This window comes from Brachycentrus maculatus, unplaced genomic scaffold (assembly GCF_059751285.1).
Source record: "Brachycentrus maculatus isolate JH-2025_06_01 unplaced genomic scaffold, ASM5975128v1 h1tg000172l, whole genome shotgun sequence".
NCBI lineage: Eukaryota > Metazoa > Arthropoda > Insecta > Trichoptera > Brachycentridae > Brachycentrus > Brachycentrus maculatus.
Genome location: NW_028280925.1, coordinates 723,510 through 745,408, shown reverse-complemented (window position 1 = coordinate 745,408; position 21,899 = coordinate 723,510). Strand labels below are relative to the sequence as shown.

The following is a 21,899-nucleotide window of genomic DNA, read 5'->3' as shown; positions in this document are numbered from 1 at the left end:
ATTCGGAATTCCGAAAGTGGAAAACGGTCGTGTGCTCTCAGCTTCAAGAAAAATTTGATATCTCCGAGGTTTGAAAATTAAACGAAATCTAGTATCAAAAACCTTAATTTACACTATGCTAAATTCGATCCTTGACCGTTCCAAAACTCTTGACTTGTTTGGACTGAGAAAAACTTTCTTCATTCCTATTCTCAAGAGTTCTCTTATTTTTCTCAGGATGTTTTAAACTTAAAAAAAACTCAAAGGTGCCTTGATTAGGATATACTTTCAATTAAAAATTATATCGAACGGTGGTATTGTTAAATGAATGCATGAGAGTTGAAAAATCTTTATTACTTATAACCTTTTTCCTATCACAACACAAGTCGAAAATCGTCATTTTACAATAGAAAAATAAATTTTAGCTACCAACATATTTTTACTTAAAATATTATTATTATACTGCCCTTAATAACAAGAAATAATAATAAAATGTTATTATTTGAATATTTGTATGCATGATAAATAAATTAGAGTGTTAGGAATAAAGCTAGAATTATCCATCCAGTGAAACAGTTGCAATGATATTTGGGAAATTTGAGATTAAAAAAATATTTAAAACAATATATAACATTTGAAAATTTCTAGCAAATATAATTTTTGCAAATTTAAATATTGCACATTTGTAACAACAGTTTATTGTTACTTTGTCCCTGGTTTACCCTACATACACACATACAATAGTTGTGGAGTTCCTCACCAAAAAGTTACATTTCCAATATTGCACACAAAATTCTTTAAATGCAAATCTGTTCTGTTTACTGTATTCTATCAAAATCTTAATTAAAGTTGCGACAAAACTTGACCAATCCTGTGTTAAATCAATATGAAATCATTAAATCACATCAAAACGTAACAATTTTACAAGCTAGAATTCCTGATTACTTAAAATAATTTATAATGGAAATGTAACGTTTTGGTAAAGACCTCAACAGTTAATTGTAGTTGTTAATAAAATACTGAAGTAATGTTACAAAATATTATGTACTTAGGTATTGTATAATTAGGTAGTTTTATTATTTTACACTCCAATTGGATAATTTATGAACGAGATAGATGGGTTGGAGGGCGCTCTCTGCAGTTCAAGTATGACGATGGTGTTCTCTTCAGGGTATTTGTTCAGGTAGACCCCAGGGGTGTATAGAGTCACCTGAGGTCCCTCAGTAGGCCAGTACCTACCCAAGTGCCTGTCGTTCACCCATGCCATTCCCTAAAACAGGCGGTTTAAAAAGGTTAAACATAAAGATGCAGGGTATTTTTGAGCCAACAAAAATGGGCGAATATACTTTGAATGTGTCTAAATCTTTGTTCACAAATCTTGGTTTTGTCCACTTTTGACATTATTTTTTTATATTGATATTTCTTCTTCTTTTTCTTTTATTTGTAAAAGACCTGACGACAGAAAGGCGTACTCGCCGTTGCTTTTTTTTAAAAAAAGATAAATATTTATATTTTTATTACATATTTACAAAAATACTTTAATTTCAAACTATTTATGTGAGTCTAAGCGGCTCATTATTGGAAATAGGTATCAAATTGTAATAGAGTGGGTTCGAACCAAGAAACCCTGAATTAAAAGTCCGCGACACTAACCACGGGACCACCCGACACAAAAATAAAATTACAACTAACACACAGAATAAAATAACAACAACTTATGTGTGAAGTTTTTTTCCACACGAATTTTATTTGACCAGCGACCGGGTTTCGTCGTAACCGACATCATCAGACTTGACGACACCAGTCCAGTCTGACGATGTATTCAGAAACAAACTACATAGTTATGATTTTATTCTATAAAATGCAATTTCACCATGAAATCTCAGTATAAAACTTAAATTTCCTTCATGTGTTAGCTAACAAGATAATACTGCGTTTATATGATGCAATGCCCTATGCACCATCGGGTGCGGATGACGGATTGAAGTTGAAGAATTGAAACGTCTCAATTCTTAATTGGAATCTCACCTTCCCCCATCCAGTGACGTCCAAGAATGTGTCCAGAGCATCTTGTCCTTCCTTCAGGGTGAATTTGCCAGTGTAGAGTATGGGGCCCGCCCTTAGCAACCCCTCAGTAGGCGCCGCCCTGCCTGCGCGGGTCTTCAGGGGATTGTACTTGCTTCCCTCGATTTCCCTATTCACAGTCTCCAGGGGAAAGCTGGTCACCAACCAATTCGTGATCACAGTTGAGCCAAGAGTGACGTTACCAGTGATGCCCTGAATAAAACCATTTCAAATGTATTTTTAGCATCGACATTCAATATGATTACAGTAATACAAACTATGTCACTATCATGAATTCGAATGATAAACGAGTATTTTAACTTTAAATATTCCATATTTATGGTACATATATGATGAATATACAGGCTCATCGAAAAATAATGCCAACATTTAAAAAACTATTTAAGGTAATTTAATGGTTTTGATCTTAAAATGTGAGGGAAAATAGAGAAAAAAGTACTTTGGATCACCTGCGGGAACAATTTTCTACTGCTATCTTGACAGTTACTCCTGAAATGATTGCAGTGGCAAGAAATCGACTACAGACTAGACATCTGCAGAGTAAGGAATGGTGCACACGTCAAAACATACTAAGGTACGATTTTATCATGAAAATTTTAACGAAAGTCATTTTAAATGTGTGCATTATTTTTCGAAGACTCTGTCTAATAAATAACGTCATATAGAAGTATTAGAAATTTATAAATATATTTCGTATTTAACTCTAATTCTGAAATTTTCTTTAGAACGGTAAAACCAACGAAAAATTTAACATAACGGGCTAATCTAAGATGGTTTAATCTCATATCTAAGTTTTTTTCGTTGTTACAATATAAAAAGAGCGATTTATGGAGAAAGGAATCATTTATTTGTAAAACATAAACCTATATTCCATTCATATTTAAGCCCAATAAAGCATATGTTTAGTAAAGGTACCTAATTTAAATTTTATGAAATATTAATTAAATTATGGTGAACCATATTTTTTTTAATTTTATCATACTTCAAAACAGGTATCGAATTAGAAGTCGAGAATTCGAGGTTTATAAGATCTCTTAATAGAGAAGAATCATATTTTTACACAATAGGAATATGGAAGACTGGTGCATAAAATGTTAGTTCTTAAGCCCTGAGAATTTCCCGACTTCCACATTACCTTTGAATAAAATAATGACGTGACTCTGTTAAGAAACCGAATATATTTCAAATTAATGGTTATTTACTTACTTTAAAATCATTAACGAGTGGCCCATAATTAATCCTTCCTTGATTTTCTACCAATATTTGCACAAAATTGCCCTGATTTGCCAGGATAGGCAGCGTGAATAACTTTCTCGTTCTGCTAAGACCTCCGACAAATTCCTACAACATAAACACCAAATTGATCAAACTTATTAGTACATATTTGTTATTATAATAATGTAACGTTGTTGTATAAGTGTGTATTCATTTCCATCATAAAGGCAATTGAGGTGGTATGGGCACAAATAACCTGAACATATTGTAAACCAGGCGATCGCCATGGATCTTCCTCGAAAGACATCTTGAGGAAGACCAAAAAAATTATGGATGCCACAGAAAGATAACATGATTCGAAGGCATGGACTATGTGACGTTGTATATGATTAAAACACCTACAACCTGAGGACGAGGAGAGCTGACCCCAGCAGTCTACAAAGAGGATAAGTTGGGATGGAGACAAGAAGAAGAGGCTGTCTCTCTCGTTGTCTCTCAGACTAAATCTCTGTTATTCTTTATTTTTGACATTTTTATTAAAACCTGTTCCACTGCATTCCCAGATCTGAAACAGAAGCATCTAGGCTTCCTGACAGACCGTTTCTTGCAAAGCATTTTTTTCCGGATAACTAAATTTAGAAATTTATAGACAACGTGAAACAAAATTATATCGCGATTTTACTGTGAATTTATATTTAAAAGCTGCAGTCTCCCTGTTACTGCCAATCTTAAAAAATAAAAGTTTGTAAAACCACCACCAAATTTTCTATAAGTGCCCCGGTGTAGGCAGCGAAAGGTATTAGTAGATAGTTATTTCATTTAGTCGGCTATATCCGATTACGACTCGGTGTTGGCCAGCACAGCAGACAGACACGGAACAGTGTAAAGACATTTGCGGAAAATGCTCTTGTCTGATGAAAAAGGTTTTGTCATCGCTTTTCAGTAAGCCCTCACCCCGTCGATGTAGACGAGCGCCCTGTCGCTCAGGCCGTTGACGGTGAGCGGCGCGGGGTCGGAGCGGCGCGCGGGCAGCGGCGCCTCGTACAGCGCCAGCCCGGCGCGCTGCAGCAGCGCCTCCATGGTGGGCGGCAGGTCCCAGCGCGTGGGCAGGCGGCCCAGGCGCGCGCGGCCCTCGGCGCCCAGCAGCGCCACGGCGCCCTGCAGCGCCACGCGCCCCACGCCGCCCTTGGCGACCACCTCGGGCGGGGGGTGCGGCGGGCGGGGGAAGAACTGAAATCAAAAACAGGACAAACACGCGTTAAGAGCCGAGGGTTAAAAATTATTATTGAACCAGCTTATATACTCGTAGGTTGAAAGGAGTGGGCGGCGTTGAATTGGATATCGACGAATCTTGCTTAACCGATGTTGAATCAAATAATGGACTATAAGTTAAATTTGTTTACCGGTTTCGAGACGTACCCGTTTCTTTGTCAGGACAATCACTACCGCAGCATGCAAACAATACTACCCTTTACTACCATAGCACTATTTACACACTTAAAACTACACAAAATGATTAACACATGCGATTTTTGGTCGATCCGAAGACCAACGTGCACTAATGGTTGCAGGACAAACATGCACTAGGGTTAAAAATTATTATTGAACCAGCTTATATACTCGTAGGTTGAAAGGAGTGGGCGGGGTAGAATTGGATATCGACGAATTGATGAATCAAATGATGGACTATAAGTAAAATTTATTTCGTTGTTAATTAAAGGAATATTATTTTTAAGTGCCTTCCGAATGTGAAAAAATCTCCATATTATTTAGTTTTAACCCTTTATTGACGGTGTTTAATATTTTTACTCCCGTGTCTTTTTTGAAAGTTTAATTTCTATTTTTCATTTCTTTAATTGGCTTACATAGCTGTTTTTCAAAACCATGTATTTATTTCGAAGAAAAACTAAATTTTTCAATTCAAAACGGTGTTTTAATTTTTTTTAAATCAATTTCGTCAAATGTTACCACCTGGGTTCAAAGAAAATTAAGTTGCGATATCTTTTTAAAATATTTTCTTTTATTTGGGAATTCAACAGAACGATTACATGAAGATATACGTGCAATATTTAGTGCAACTGTTCTAACCACAAAATTGCACATTTGTAAAAAAAATAAAGGGCGGAAAAAATCAAAGGAATAGGTGAATGATCGAAGCTCAAATTAAAGATAAATTGTATGAAACGAGGGACACCCCACGATGACATATCGGCTGACAATGTTGGATGATCTCAGCGCGGACAATGTCGAGTTGAACTTCCCAATCATCAAAATTCCCAAATACACAGCCGATTTTGATAAACGATAAATACAGGGACCTTGTTTAGAGTTTGTTCCACTCGTGGGAAGCGCAAAGGTGTTCTAGGAATTCAAAAAGTGAAGGACTATTTTTAGAGAGATATTAGGAATTATTCTCGGAAAGATATTGAGGTTTTTAAAGGTACTTACGTTGAGGATTTCACTCAAAATGGCGGAGTACTTTGGAGTTGGGTCACCTGCTTCTGTCATCGGTGCATCATAGTCGTAAGAGGTGATGTCTGGAGTGTACATGGATCCGAGATTTGCACCTAATAATGACATCATCATTAATTAAAATGTGGAAAATTAATATCTAATTACATCCTTTAACAACATTTTGAGTGTGTCCAAATACTTTTTCACAAATCTGAATTATCTCCAACTATAGGAGTTATTTTTCATATTATATTTTGACATCTTAACTTTAGAAGAACATGTTGAGATGTCAAAAAAATAATAAGAAAAATAACTAACTTGGAGATAATTCAGATTTGTGAAGTATTTGGACACACTCAAAATCTTGTAAATATGTCAGGGGTTTCGAACTAATCATATGTTTTCTCTTTTCAAATTCATTATTGGTTCGAAAAGTACTAAATAATGATGAACATATAAAGCAAGGTATTATGCATTACCCTAAAAAAAAAAATTATTAGTTCAAGACATCTGGGAATAAGACGGTAGACTTATATCTTAAACTACTTTTTCTTACCTTTTTTAGATGGGAATTTCATTTATTATTTACCTTGCTTATTATATACAAGGTTTATACAACATTAAGTGGATTTTTGTTTCTTCTAACTAAATAATGTTATTTTATTTAAATCTGTGTTGGGAACAGGGTGGATAATCTAGTGTGGGCCAGTCAGGAACTTCTCAGCATTTGCACATTGCTGGGAGGAAACCACATAAAACTCCTCAGGAGAAGCCGGACTGCTGACTCATAAACAGTCGTTCCGTTCCACTAGAAGAGGGTTCGGCATTTTGTGTCCTAGCTTGGTTTATGGTACCAATGTCCTTCACTATTTTAATTATGTCGCTCACTCCTTTCAACAACGTCATATATCAAAAATGGTAAATTTTCAGTTGTGCATGTTTTCGAAATGCCTAGAAAATGTACTATATCCCAGCAAAAACGGCATATTTTTAACTTAATATTTACCCGCTACAGGGCAGAAAGAGTTGTTTTTGCATTTTGAAGAAAAGGTATTGTTTAATTTTTTTTTAAATATACTTACTAAATATTTTTCAAATGGAGAAAAAACTTTCAGGTTTTACCTAAAAAGATCTACTGCACATTAAAAAGTTCAATGAGTGGCTTGATATTTATTTTTAATACATTTCATTATATTTTTAAACATTAAAAACGATCTCCTGCAAGATCAAGTTTTTTGATTTATGACGTTTTTTTTAAAGGAGTGAGCGATGTGTGAGACCACCTCTCGTGACAGTTCCTTGTGAACTATCACGGATCCGATGTCGGATAGGTCCTCACCGAGGCTCCTGCAACGCGCACTTCCTCTTACCTGCCGAGTAGTCGAAGTTGGTGCCACCGTGGAACATATAGAAGTTGACGTTGGCTTTATCCAGGAGCATGTTGCGGAGGTGACTGGTGACCTTGCTGGTCTCCACTCGAGCCACCTGCTCTCCCCAGTGCGTCAGCCAGCCGGGGTAGAACTCCGAGTTCACCAGGGGACCCTTCTCCGAATACAAGCGCATCATCAGCCATGACTCGGCGATGTTTTGGCCTGCCAATGTATTCAAATATACAGAAACATAGTCTAATGTCACGTGCTATGATATTAATGGGGTCAATTAGCAATTAAGTATCGAAAAAGGACCATCAATTAAACAGTGCGTCATGTTTTATTATGCTAAGTGGTTCTTTATTGCAGAAAATAAAAAACAAAAAGAATGCGCATTAATAATATTTATCCAATCTGTCCGTCAATCTATCTCACAGTCTACTTCTTTTAAAAATATTAAATTTATAGGGAAAATTTGTTATATGGTATTCACCTTTTAATACGAACTAGTTTTTATGCATTAAAGAATTGTTATAAAAAACATATGTAAAAACTAAAAACATTCATGCATCTCCTCATACATACCCGCCGATTATTCTCGTCTTCTGATCTGACCACTTTCAAGAATTTAATTTACTTGGTCGTGCCACGTTTTCTTCGTTCCTGCTCTGCACTTTTTTTCAGCTATGTTTGCATCAAAATTTGACTTACTGTTCTTTCCTCACTCATTCGTTCCACGTGTCCAAACCATCTCAACCCACCTTTCTTAATTTTATCTCTATAATATATCTTATCATGTCAATGGCACAATCTGTTATCCATCGTTTTTACTTAATAGTTGGGTGTAATTTTATCAAATTTAAACTTATTTTCAAATTTATTTAACAGGAGTTGAAGGGATTTTTTAAAGGCGAATAGCGCACCAAAGGTTTTTCAGGCATTTCCAGGGTTTATTGACTTTTGAGCACAATTGGCATACCAGTTCCGAAGTCCACAGTAGCGTAGACCCCTGGAGTGGAACCGCAGCGCAGCATGGTTGGTCCTGGACCATCTGTGGTGAAGAGGACCGCATCATCCTCGACCCAGTCTCTCGTCAGGGCGGCTAGCCAGCTCATGTACTCCTTGTCGCATGCGGGAAAGCTGCCGTATTCATTTTCCACCTGTTAATGTACCATAAAATATCTAGTATTCTTTAATATTGCTCCACAATGTGGTCTCCTCAATACTACAACTATATTTAAATAATTTAAGGATTTTTTATAGTGAAAGTGGTCAGGTCTTTAGTCCAAATAATCGAATGACGACCGAAAAAAAACATATCCACCTTTTTCATTTTTGAAAACAACAGAACTAAAAAGTTATAAGAAGTAAATAAAAACTTGAATTTTCATTTGAAAAAAAAACAAATTTGGTTTGAATATATATTTTCAAATATAAAATATATATAAGACAACCTGAAAATGGTTTGTATAAGGCATTTCAATACCTAAGATTTCAGACCTAAATTATAAAATTCAGTTGAGTACTTATTGATATTCATTCATTCAAACCCTTATCCACACCCCAATGGTGCATAGGGCACTGCATCATACAAACGCAGGGTTATCTTGATCGTTAACACATGAAGGAAAAGTGATCAGCCCTCCACTTCAGGTACCAACCAGTCCAGGGTAATATGCAATAAATATTGGAGTGAAAAAATCACTTATATTTGACCTCCCGCCTCCTGGAAATCGAACCCGAGACCTCCGAAACGGTAGCCGAGCGTGCTGACCATTAGACTACGGAGGCGGACTTATTGGTATAAAAGACAAAATCTTATATCAACAGTCGCCATATTAGGTTCCTCCGCAAGTATAACATTTAACTGAACTTTTGCTGCTCAGGAGAACTCGTCCATTACAACGATACCAGTTGTCAGTATGAAATATATATAATACTTATTCAGCCCGACGAAATTGATTGTCTGATGACTTATAAAGCTAGGCCTTTACTATCAAAAAGTAATAATTTTTACATCTTATATTATAGACCAGAATAGATCAGGAATTATTGACCGCGATTGTGCGAACCTACTAACACACATTCTACATTCTACCTACAAATTACTGCAAACATTATTGACCGAGCGAACTGCAAGTTTGTCAGATATGTATTATTTAATACTATAACTTTCAAATAAAATTGAAACAACGGTTGTTAGATTATAAAATAATAATCTTAAGAGGTGAGCAATCGAAAATTATTTTATTATAAATATGTAAAGTGTCTACTTTGTAATTATTTATTTTTACTTTTTTACAAAAATGTTAGTGATATTAGTATATTACCACTAACCGCCATTTTAGTGTGAATATCAGACCTGCATGTCAGACCTTAAGACTTTAGTGCATGTTGTTCGGCGTACCTTAGTGCATGTTGGTCCTCGGGTAGACTATAAACGTCTGTGATTAATATCTTGTTTAGTTGTGTGTTAATAGTGCTATGATAGTGACGTATAGTATTGTTTGCATAGGTACTGTTTTAGTCATTGTCCTGACAAAGAGACGGGTACGTCTCGAACCGGTAGACGAAAATCTCAGTGAGTGGTTATATTATATACCAATATTACTTACATTCTAAAACTAAGACAGCGTTTTACGAGACATATCAAAAAATATATGTGTGTTCATTTCAAACATCCATTTTAAATCATTTTTAATTCACAACAGTAAAACCGATTGAAATGTTATGCAGGTATTGGAGCTTGGAAAAAAATTGACAGTTGAAATCCAATTTAGACCGCATGCTTTATCAACTTTAAGGCTTTGGATGAACTTTAAATAATTTTTTTATTTTTGACATGTGATGATCACTCCATGTGTAGGCAAATAATTTTATGAAAACAAAAGCAAACTCCCTTCTAAGATTTATCGTTGGAATATGAGGTACATAAAATATACATTTTGAATCGATTGACAGTTTTTTTATACAATTGAACTAAATTGTATACGAGAGTTTATTTTCAAAATGGTTTCTCTATATATTTAGTATGGTTAGTTATCTCTGTTATTTCTCTTCGCTTAAATAATATGAAATTGATTCTACCCATCCATTGTCTTGATGAAAAGTTGTATAAAACAAGACATCTCTTTATTGAAAACTCGGTACAAATCATGTGTCTTTTACACAATCGTGATTAATATAATCATAATATGTATATTCAAACCGTTTGTATTTTACAAATGATACGAGATTGTCTTATAATGTTTTATTCATTAGAAAAAACTGTATCCAATTGAAATGTCTACCTGTATTCTGTACACCTACCTAATCGAAGTATTGAAAAAAAAAACAAAGTAGGTGGGAAAAAGTAAAATTCTGGGAAAATTGCACAAAATATGGAAAGTTGTGTGCCTTGATGTAACAAAAATTAATAAAAACTGCGGGAACAAAAAAATTGGAATGTTTTGCCTATGATTCTTTCAAATCTCGCAACATATTTACAAACAAAAATATTGAAATGTAGAAAAGTACCCTAAAAAAATAACAATAATATATTTATGAAATATTCATCTCCCGAAATATTTAATTAGATTTAAGACCACTCTCAGAGCGTTTGTTCATCAAACACAATATTTCTTAAACCATATATGGCTATATCTGTCGCTACTCTAATATACCGGTATACATTATGACATACGGCATAGAAACAAGAGTTTAGACTACGAGAACGAGAAGCCTTCGTAGAACCACCGAAATGAAGGCTCAACGACCCATTGCAGGCCTAACACTTAGCTACAGAGTAAGGAACTCTGAAATAAATAGAATCTGCGCTGTTGTGCCATGGGGAAGAGTAAGAAGACGTTTCTGGAGAAATCATGTGGGAAGAGCAAGTTCGGATCGAGTGGTGAAAATAGCAGAAGACAGCAGCATAAGAGGTAACAGACCACCAGGAAGACTACCTAAACGATGGAAAGACAGTTGGTCATCCACCTCCCAGGTGTGGACTCCGATAGTAAAGTGATACAGTTTCAGATAAAGAAGAAGAAGAAGGAGAAGATATCACGGCTCTCAAATATCTAGTTATAATATTTTGTCATTTTTATGAAGCACGGTCCATTCTGGAACATGCAGGACAAAACGACTGTCGACCAATATTTCTCTTAGAGGCTAGAGGTCACGGTTATAAAAAAATTATATTCCATTAGATACTGTCGAAATTTGTACCTAATTTACCCAAAAAATAAATCTATAGCAGATTTATTTATATGATTGGCATTATTGCTTTTGTGACTCCCTTCTTAAGTAATTTATATTTCAAAAGGCACCCGTTCAAGTTCGTAGACAGAATCGTAAAATCTTGATTCATGCAGCAATATAAATTATATATGTCACTTTAAACATTTCTCTTTGAAAGGCAGGTTTTATACTAACTGCTAGTAGGTACATGGCGGGAGATGACGTACGAAGTGCATGTTTTTTTTAAAAACCAGATAAACATGTATCTATTTTTCTAAACATACTCGCTGATGCAAAGTATAACTCTATCTTATTTTGGGATACATTTTCCGATCTAAATAGGTTTAGTTCAAAATTGATCACCTCTTTTTAAAGACGCGTGACCTTTCGTTGTTGACGATAATATTGTTTTTTTTATTTTTTATTATGTATTTATTAATAAATTAGTTTTTTTATATATTTTTTTACATTTTTTAAATTATACCTATGTATTTCAGTTCTTTAGGCATAGCCTGTGTTGAGCCGAAAATACTTACATGTTAATACATACTTACATATTACTACATTTTATACATTACATATAACAGATACAATAAAAAATTACAGCAGAAAGGTTTTACAATAAAATAATTACAAATATTAAGCCTGGACTCTAATTAATTCTCTTTCCAGAGTTAGATCAACTATGAAAACCGTGGAATATTGGCTTATTTAATTGGTCTATGCACGAAAGCTGTATTAGCCTAAAAGACGAACAAATTATTAGCAAATTAATAAACCATACCTGAACCATTATTATTGGACCACCATTTCCGTAAAGTAGGGGTTGAACTCTGGACATCAGTTCATTGTACCACTTGGTCACTTCCCGTTTGTAATCTGAGGTCAAAACGAGATTTATATTTTAAATAAAATATTCGTTTTAAAAAACAATTATGGTATACATATCGCTCCTTTCAACGACGTCATAAATCAAAAAAACTTGATTATTCAGGAGATCGGTTTTAAACTTTAAGAATAAAATAAAATGTATTAAAAATAAATATCAAGCCACTTATTTAACTTTTCAGTTGAACCTGACTGTTTTTTCTCCATTTAAATATTTAGTTTATGAAAAAAAAAATAATACCTTTACTTCAAAATGCAAAAACAACACTTTCTGCCCTGTAGCGGGTAAATATTAAGTTAAAAATATGCCGCTTTTGCTGGGATATAGTACATTTTCTAGGCATTCCGAAAACATGCACAACTGAAAATTGTTGATTTTTGAAATATGACGTTGTTGAAAGGAGTGAGCGATATAGCAATGATCATCCACATCTAAATTATCGCCTGAAATTACAACACTGTGTATTGTAATTAAAGATTGAGTATATAAAGGGTCCGCCAAATAACTTTTTTTTTTTGAAAATGCTATAAAAAAAAAACTAACTAGCTTCGGCTGTGTGGCACGTAGCGCCGTCCTGTTGAAACCAAATGTTGCCAATATCCTCCTCTTCAATTTTTGTGAACAAAAATCCGTTCAACATGGCCCGATAACGATCGCCATTGACTGTAACGGCCACTCCTTGCTCATTTTCAAAGAAAAATGGCCCAATTATGCCTCTGGACCAAAATCCGCACCAAACAGTGACTCGTTTTGGGTGTACCGGCTTTTCAATGTATGCGTGCGGGTTTTCTGTGCCCCAAATACGACAATTTTGCTTGTTTACATACCCGCCAAGATCAAAATGAGCTTCATCCGAAAAGATGATTTTTTTGGCAAAATCGGCATCTTCTGTAAGTCGATCGCAGGCCCACTCAGCGAAGCGAAAACGCATTGGATGGTCAGTTGGCTTCAACTCCTGAACCAATTGGACTTTGTATGGCGTCATACCAAGGTCTTTATGCAAAATTCGTCTCAATGATGTCTCCGAAATGTTCAATTGTTGAGAACGACGGTGAATTGATGTTGATGGCGCTTCACGCACACTTTCTGCCACAACATCGATATTCTCGGGTGTACGCACTGTTTTTGGCTTTTCACGCTTTGGTTTATCGATGAGGATGCCAGTTTCTTTCACTTTTTTCACAAGATAACGAACATACGGAGCTGACGGTGCTTCTCTTCTTCCAAAAACCGTACGCAATTTTCGCACACATTCTGCAACATTACCATGATTTTCAAAGTAATGTCGCAATATTTCCCAGCGTTGTTCAAGCGTATACACAACCATATTCGCTCAGCGGAAGGATAAAACTAATTATCTGTCAAATCAGACATGAGCTAAGTGTTACCATTCACGAAATAAGCACTAGTTGAAAAAAAAAACTTTAGATGGCGGACCCTATATAACACCTTAAAGATTAAGGATAAGTAAAATAAATCGTTTTACATTTTACACATTGAATATTTGATCAATCGATACAGGAATCATTTTATTGTAATATTTATCCATTTTAAATTAAAATTCACTTGGTAATTCTATTGTGACACATTGTGTTTCAATACATTCCGCATCATTTTCATACGGTGTTTGAAGATAATGCAAATGCATCGAAACACGTGTAACAATAGATTTTTAGATTTTGAGTATTTACCGGGTGAAAATTAAATTAAAATTCAATAAAACAATTTCCTATCGAATAATTGCAAAAACATTTATTAAAACGTGTTAATAATATATAACAGCATACCTTCGTCATCTGTTCTCAGTTTTATATTGGGATAGTACGATAGCAGCCAGTATGGAAATCCTCCCTGAAATTGTTAAATAAATTAACATTAATAAAATAATTATAAATAACCGTAATAAACATATAAATAATTTAAATGATTCGAGTTGAAAATCGAGGCGACCACGTAATAAAATTTATTAGTATCGTGGCATTTATTTAAACTTTATAAAATCAAATTCAAACTTTGTTTTTAACCACTTTTATTTTTGATACTTTTTCTATCCGGTTTCGACAAGTACCTTGTCATCTTCATGGATGACAAAAAGATGACAAGGTGCTAGTCGAAACCAAGGTTTTCGGTTAGAAAAAAGAACCATAAATAAAAGTGGTTAAAACCAAAGTTCGAGATTTATTTAATAATGTTTTTAAAAAGTGCCACAAAGTATCAGCAATAAAACATTCAAGAAAATTATTTTACCATTAAATCTGTACTCATGCCAATAACTTTATTTTAAAACAATTATTTGTGCTACTGAGGTAGAGGAAAGGCAATTGAGATGGTATGGGCACATAGGACGCAGAGAACCTGAACATATTGTTGACCAGGAAATTGCCATGGTTCTTCCTCGATAGACATCTGGAGAAAAAAATCATGGATGCTACAGAAAAATAACATGATTCCAAGGCATGGCCTAGGTGACGTTGTCCATGAAAGAAGGACCTACAACCTAAGGACGAGGAGAGCTGACCCCAACAGTCTACAAAGGGAGTTGGGATGGAACCAAGAAAAAGAAGACTTGTGCTAGTGAATATTCTAAGCAAATGTTTTTTTCTAATTTATACCATGTCCCTTTCTGCACAAATATATGGACCAGGTCTCAAGATAACATATAGGTCTTCTTCTTCAGCTATTTTGATGAAATTGATTAGATCCTGATCACCTGTCCATTTATACTGCCCCCTTTCAGGCTCATGGAAACTCCATTCTACATATCTGAAATAAACAATATTATTTATAATATACGTACCTACTTAAAATAAACATCAATGTATGAAAACAAACAGTTATGAATTTCAATAAAGATTAAATAAGTTATCATTTAATTTAAATCACTGTTTTTATTCGATATCAATAATTAATGTTTGATAAGAAAAATTAAGGAAATAGGTAATGGTAAATTTAAAAAGGGTGTCAACCTGCATTATATAATAATGAAAACATGTAATTCAATATAATACTTCAATAATTTGATAAGATTTTGACTGCTTGTGTGTGATTTTTCAAATTTTATAAAATCATCTCAAAAAAACACAATTTTTTTTCGTAAAAAACAATTGTGATCGAGATGATTTTATAAACTTTAAAAAATCACAGCATTTTGAATGTGCTCAACTACTTGTTCACAGATCTGGATTATCTGCAATTAGGTGTTATTTTTAACACTTTTTTTAACATCAAATAGATGAAGCAGAATATGGAAGTGTGGACATTTACGGGGCTTACGACCTGTCATAAGCTTGGCAACCACACTGCTGAAATGTTTAGAACGCCTTGATAAAAAAGCAAAAAAAAAACAAAGCAAAACAAAGTACTTACGTAGAGACAGCGTTAAGGCCTGCAGACCGCAAAGTTCTCAGTCTGTTCCTCCAGTACTGATGAGGACTACGGAAGTAGTGTAAGGATCCAGCAACATAACGGAATGGTTCTCCATTCATGATAAAAGTATTGTTATCGTAGTCAATACCGAATGTTCTATTTGAGCCATCCTAAAATTAGATATTATTTTAAATAAATCAAATTTAAGCGTGCTGTTACATTAATTTCATTTACCAAATATATAATAAATATGAAAAGCAATTTTAACTTTGTGGTAAGGTAATATAATAATCTCCATATCATTCATTGTTCACTTTATGTAATACCACTTAAAAACACTACTTAATGACTACCGGTTTTAGAATAATTCAAATTTATCATTCCAACATCAGGTCAAATGTAGACCTAGTCTAGTCTACATTTGACCTGATGTTAGAATGATTATTCCGATACCGGCAGTCATGAAGTAGTGTTTTTAAGTGGTATTATACGAACGGTGAATGATAAGGAGAGTCTTCATAGCATATGTATTACATTTACTGAATGATGAATAATAATTTAAAAAAAAGGATAAAGTCATTTTGTGGACTAGTAAACAATAATATTTAAGTATTTCCAACTATGCATGAAATAATTACAGGGTTTGAATACTTGAAAACTTAAAGAAAATGGAATTTACATATTGTATGGTAGTTTAAATTTTTACATAAAAAAAACTAAATGGAATATTGGCTTCAGTAAGAATGAAAGAATGGAATATTGGATTCAGTTGGCTTTTGTCTGCCTCCGCAGTGTAATGGTCAGCACGCTCGGCTACCGTTCTGGAGGTCTCGTGTTCGATTTCCAGGAGGTGGGAGATCAGATATAAGTGATTTTTTCACTCTAATATTTATTCTATATTAACCTGGACTGGTACCTGAAGCGGATGGCTGATCACCTTTTCCTTCGTGTGTTAACAATCAAGATAACACTGCGTTTTATGATGCAGTGCCCTATGCACCATTGGGGTGCGGATAAGGGTTTGAAGAAGGATGAAAAAATCTCACCTCTTTGATGGTCGCATTGGATAAGTCTTTTCTTTCTAATATTTGTACCGTTGCGTTTCCATTTGTATCTATTACTAAATATAAAAGTGCTATTGTTATCACAGATAAAATCCTTCCTTTTTTCAAAGACCCGCTGAAGTATTTTTCAGCCATTATAAAATAATAATTTTTTTCAATATTGTTTTTCTGTTTTTTTGTATTAATTATTTACATTTCTATAGTTCCGTTCTTTGTTAATATCTGCAGTCAGCTGGAAAAATATGAAAAGATAAACATTATTCATAATAAATACATGAATATAACTTTCCAAATTAGGAACATTTATTTATATTTTAATAAATAGTAAATACCACTATTTCTTAAAATCTACTGTGACACGTTTTTCGATATTTTCAAACACCGTATATTTGAAAATGATGCGGAATGCATCGAAACACGTGTCACAGTGGATTTTAAGAAATAGTGGTTTTTACTAAATAAAACCTTAATTAAAAATGGATAGGTTTTAACACAAAGTGACTGCCGAATAAATCAATGAAAACATTTATTTATATTAAAGGTGGGATAGCCCGCAACTCAATTTTCCTTAAACCCTGGTACCATTTAACGTAAATGGATTTCTTGCTTAAAATGTCGTTTTTGTATTGAAAAAAAAAGTTTTCTTCTAAGTTAATTTATGGTTTTTAAAAGGAAATAATTATTGAAAGGTAAGGAGTTAAAAAATATATATATATAAATATATATATATATATATATATATATATATATATATATATATATATATATATATATATATATATATATATATATATATATATATATATATATATATATATATTCTAAAAAAATCAAATAACAATATATCGTAGTCGTACAGGAGAAAGTGACTAACTAACAAAACGTTAAATGTCATTTTTAACAAGTCAATATATTATACTTCCAAGTTTAAAATCCTTTGGGATTTTTTCAGGGCAATATTAATCTAGTGAGATCAGATAGTAAATGATCAGGTTTTTTTGTAAAAAATGCACTTGGTCACTTTCTCCTGTATGACTACGATATATTCTTTAAAAAAATGTGCGCAGAAATATTAGTAACTCCTCGTACAGCCGGTCGCGTACTGAATCATATATTTGCGAGGACACCCTTAAGAAAAATTCATGATTCATTGAAAATATTCAATGAATTTCTAACCTAAAACTTAAAAATGACATTTACAACATTTTGGATGTGTCCAAATACTTGTTCACAAATCTTGATTATCCCCAATTTGGAGTTTTTTTTAAATATTATTTTTAAAATATATATATATATATATATATATATATATATATATATATATATATATATATATATATATATATATATATATATATATATATATATATATATATATAGATGAAGAAGAATATGGATTTAGATTTTAAAAAATTAAAAAATAACATTTTGAAAAAATCACTTCCTGATTATAACTTAATTATAATGTCTTCCGGTTTCGAAGCAAACAGCTTCTTCCTCAAGACTTACTAATAAAACCTACTGATTTCGAAACCGGTCTACGTCGTAATTAATTAATAGCAAGATATATAGTGATTTTATAACCAAGTCATATTTTAAGTTTTAGTTTACAAATCATCTTGGTACTTCAAATATTAATTATAATTTATTACTTACTGACTGGTTTACTTTGCACTAAAATAATTATTTGTGTATTTGCCAGGCATCCATTAGCCAATGAATAATTAATAATTACTGACAGATTGATAAAAAAAAATTAAATAGATTTTATAATTTCATGCTCTACTTGTTTTTCCCAATATAAAAATATGATTAATTATGCCGATAACGCGAATATAATATTCCAAAGTTATCTTTATCTTGCTTTTTTCATACATAATCATACAAGAAATGTTTTATTTTCTTTTTCATATTGATAAACGATAGCAGGTTAGTGAATAAACTCAATAGTGCAAATATGCGACGCGTTTGGAGCTTTTTCAAAAAGGAAATAAGCTGTTGCGAAATGACTACCAAATATGTATATATGACTACTTTTTTATATAAAGTGATTATGACCATAGACTTTTTGGTGAATATGAATAAAAAGAAGTCACTTTTATAAAATCTATACGGAATGAAGCTATAGTATCTCTGAAAGATATAACCATATTCTGAATTAAGGAATTTGTTTGACGCTCACTCCTTTCAAGAACGTCATAAATAACAAATCGTAAATTTTCAGCTGTGCATGTTTTTCCAATACGCAGAAAATGTACTATATCCCAGCAAAAGAAGTATATTTTTAACTCAATATTTACCCGCTACAGGGCAGAAAATGTAATTTTTTGCATTTTTAAGAAAAGTATTGTTTAATTATTTTTTTAAATTTACTAAATATTTTTCAAATGGAGAAAAACTCCATTTGAAAACCACCTTCAGGTTTTACCTAAAAAGATCTGTTGCACACTAAAAAGTTTAATAAGTGGCTTGATATTTATTTTAAATACAGTCATTATATTTTTAAACTGAACTGAAAAATCAAGATGCATGATTTTTATAAAACTGATTTAATCCATTGTTATTATCGTGAATCGTTTCAGTTAAGACACACTTATTTTACAATTTAAAATACAATTTAATAAAAAATCTACTGTTACTTGATTTAAACAACAAAAAACTGTGAAAAACTGTCGAAGTATCTACTAAAGAATGAATAACAGCGCATTGATGAAAATATATCAATAAAACACTGTTATTCAAGCTTCAACGCCCACATAAAAATAAATTGTTCTAATAATGCCAATAACCGATTACAAGAAAGCAAGTTCTAAACAAGATGATATGCGTTTACTGACTCCTTTAAATTAAAATAATAAAAAATACACTATCTATCAATTGATATTAATTTGGTCGTGAGAACATCCATGTACGAGTAGACTTTCATTTGTATACAAAACATCTTCCGAATGACGTTTTCTAACCTCATCTTAAGATATTGTCATAAAAAAATAACCTCCTTATGAGTATGGTTAAATGAATACATGACGTGTTCAAAACAAAGCACAGGAAGACAAAATTCTTATTTAAAAAATAATATTTGTTTAAAAATATGTAGGTACTTGCATATATTTTATTATCGGTTTACTATATACAATAAATTTGATTATTACACTTTTACAAGTCAAAATATAAAAGATACTTATGCGTAGTGAATCTTTACCCAAAAATTTGTACTCGTATCTTGTTTTATTATTATCCTGTACTTGATATTTTAAGTAATAAAATTATAACTTTTTTGTTTTTTTTTCGGTATTTTTTTATTTGACCAGCGATCAGGTTTCATCCTTACCGACATCATTAGATTGATGATAAATAAATGTGGATAAAACTATATACATGGTTAGTTTATAAATGCAGTTCCACCAATAAATATCAGTAGAAAACTTAAATAGGCATTTTTAAATTTCAATCATTATAATATTCCAAACCAAGTAGTGTGAAATCTATTTTAAAAAGTTGTCTCATAATTTATGGAAACTTTAAAAAAAATATATATTTTTGATGAAAAGTATTGATTTGAAAATATATATCGCTCACTCCTTTCAAGAACGTCATAAATCGCCAATTTTCAGTTGTGAATGCTTTTGGAATGCCCAGAAAATGTAATATATCCCAGCAAAAGCGGCATATTTTTAACTTAATATTCACCCGCTACAGGACAGAAAGTGTTGTTTTTACATTTTGAAGAAAAGGTGTGTTTTAATATTTTTTTTTAATATACTTAATATTTTTCAAATGGAGAAAAAACCTTCAGGTTTTACCTAAAAAGATCTATTGCATAGTAAAAAGTTCAATAAGTGGCTTGATATTTATTTTTAGTACATTGTATTATATTTTTAAACTTTAAAAACGTTCTGCTGAAAAATCAAGTTTTTTGATTTATGACGTTCTTGAAAGGAGTGAGCGATATTTCAAATCAATCCTTTTTTTGTTAAGTCTAGGCAACTTTTGTTGCAACACATTAGGCAATAGTGACCCATTAAATGTAAAATATTTTAATTGAATTTTTCTATTTAAATATATACATATTTATTTATTTAAGATATTTAATTTAATTGTAAAGTAAATTAATATATATCTTTACTTACAGAGAGAATACGAACACAATTCACAAGAAATATTGTTAGTATATTAATATCGGCTACCTATTAATTTAGTTACAACTGCAATACTGTGAATGTGCAAAACACTCGTATTTTTACACCATATTTCTGTGCACATGTGTATTGTAAATAAACGAATAAGAAACTGAACTATTCACATGCACTCGTTACGGCAGTCTGGACAACATGCGACTGATACAATTAGAACTACATGATCGCTTGTTCTAAACACCGAGTCTTAATCTTTGTGCGTCATTAAATTTAGAATTTGTACGAGCAGATATTGTAAATTTGTATATATTTACATACATCGGTGATTACCGGTAAGATATATTTCGAATTGTATTTACTTTTTACCGCGTCGAGTAAGTATCCTGATAACGGTTCGTAGCTTGCGTTTATCGCTCCGGGACCACATGAGGTCAAACATTGTCGAATACACTCCACTCATCCAGTTATTGTAGAAGCGATTGTATTGTGCTCGTAAAACAAGGCAGGGAATTAATACCTATTTGAGGGCGTTCGAACGAGACAGTACGGAGTAACCGAGTTTCAATGTGTAATAATAATGTATCTACATATCTACTCGTCGGCTTGCATGTCGTGGGCTCACTGCGAAAACTGACTAAGTAAAGAAAACACAGATTTTTTTAAAGATAAATTTTTGTGTTTTTATTATTTCCAAAAATATTTCAATTTCGTACCATTTCTGTGAGCCTAAAGGGCTCATTACATATTAAGAATAGGTATCAAATTATGGTAGAGTGGGTTCGAACCCAGAAACTCGACTAACGAGTCCGTGACACCAACCGCGGGACCACAATCCGATACTGAAAACAGTTTTACACCTTAAAATATAATTATTTTTTGACATCTCATGAAAGATGAAGAAGAATATGTAAGTTTTTACAGGCCTTATGACCTCTCATCAGCTGGTTAAGTGATCACTTAACAGACGTGCAACATTTACCATTCTACCCGTGATCGACGACCAAACTACTTAAATTTTTGGAACTCCTAGATATATGAACAATCTCATAACACAGTACATACGAGCTCACAACAGCGTTGGAGTGAGAGAGCTTTTTTTAGCAGAAAAAAAAACCATGTA

At 32.8% G+C, this 21,899-nt stretch overlaps 1 protein-coding gene across 3 annotated transcripts; it reads right to left on the bottom strand.

Annotated features, from left to right (window-relative positions):
• Nucleotides 1–316: 316 nt before the first annotated feature.
• Nucleotides 317–21,347, bottom strand: LOC148308257 (beta-galactosidase-like). Of its 3 annotated transcripts, none has more exons than XM_088262069.1 (13): nt 21,139–21,347; nt 16,626–16,875; nt 15,580–15,749; nt 14,826–14,976; nt 14,001–14,064; nt 12,109–12,203; nt 8,083–8,263; nt 7,104–7,325; nt 5,728–5,846; nt 4,234–4,509; nt 3,271–3,405; nt 2,008–2,256; nt 317–1,249 (listed from the first exon to the last, which is right to left on the bottom strand). In XM_088262069.1, the coding sequence occupies exons 2-13, from the start codon at nt 16,776–16,778 to the stop codon at nt 1,061–1,063; spliced, it is 2,004 nt and encodes a 667-aa protein (XP_088118195.1). In that variant the 5' UTR covers nt 16,779–16,875; nt 21,139–21,347; the 3' UTR covers nt 317–1,060. The 3 variants fall into 3 exon arrangements, with proteins under 3 accessions (XP_088118195.1, XP_088118193.1, XP_088118194.1); XM_088262067.1 differs by having other exon boundaries at nt 20,774–21,233; XM_088262068.1 differs by lacking the exon at nt 21,139–21,347 and adding an exon at nt 20,831–21,039.
• Between the last annotated feature and the right edge of the window lie 552 nt (nt 21,348–21,899).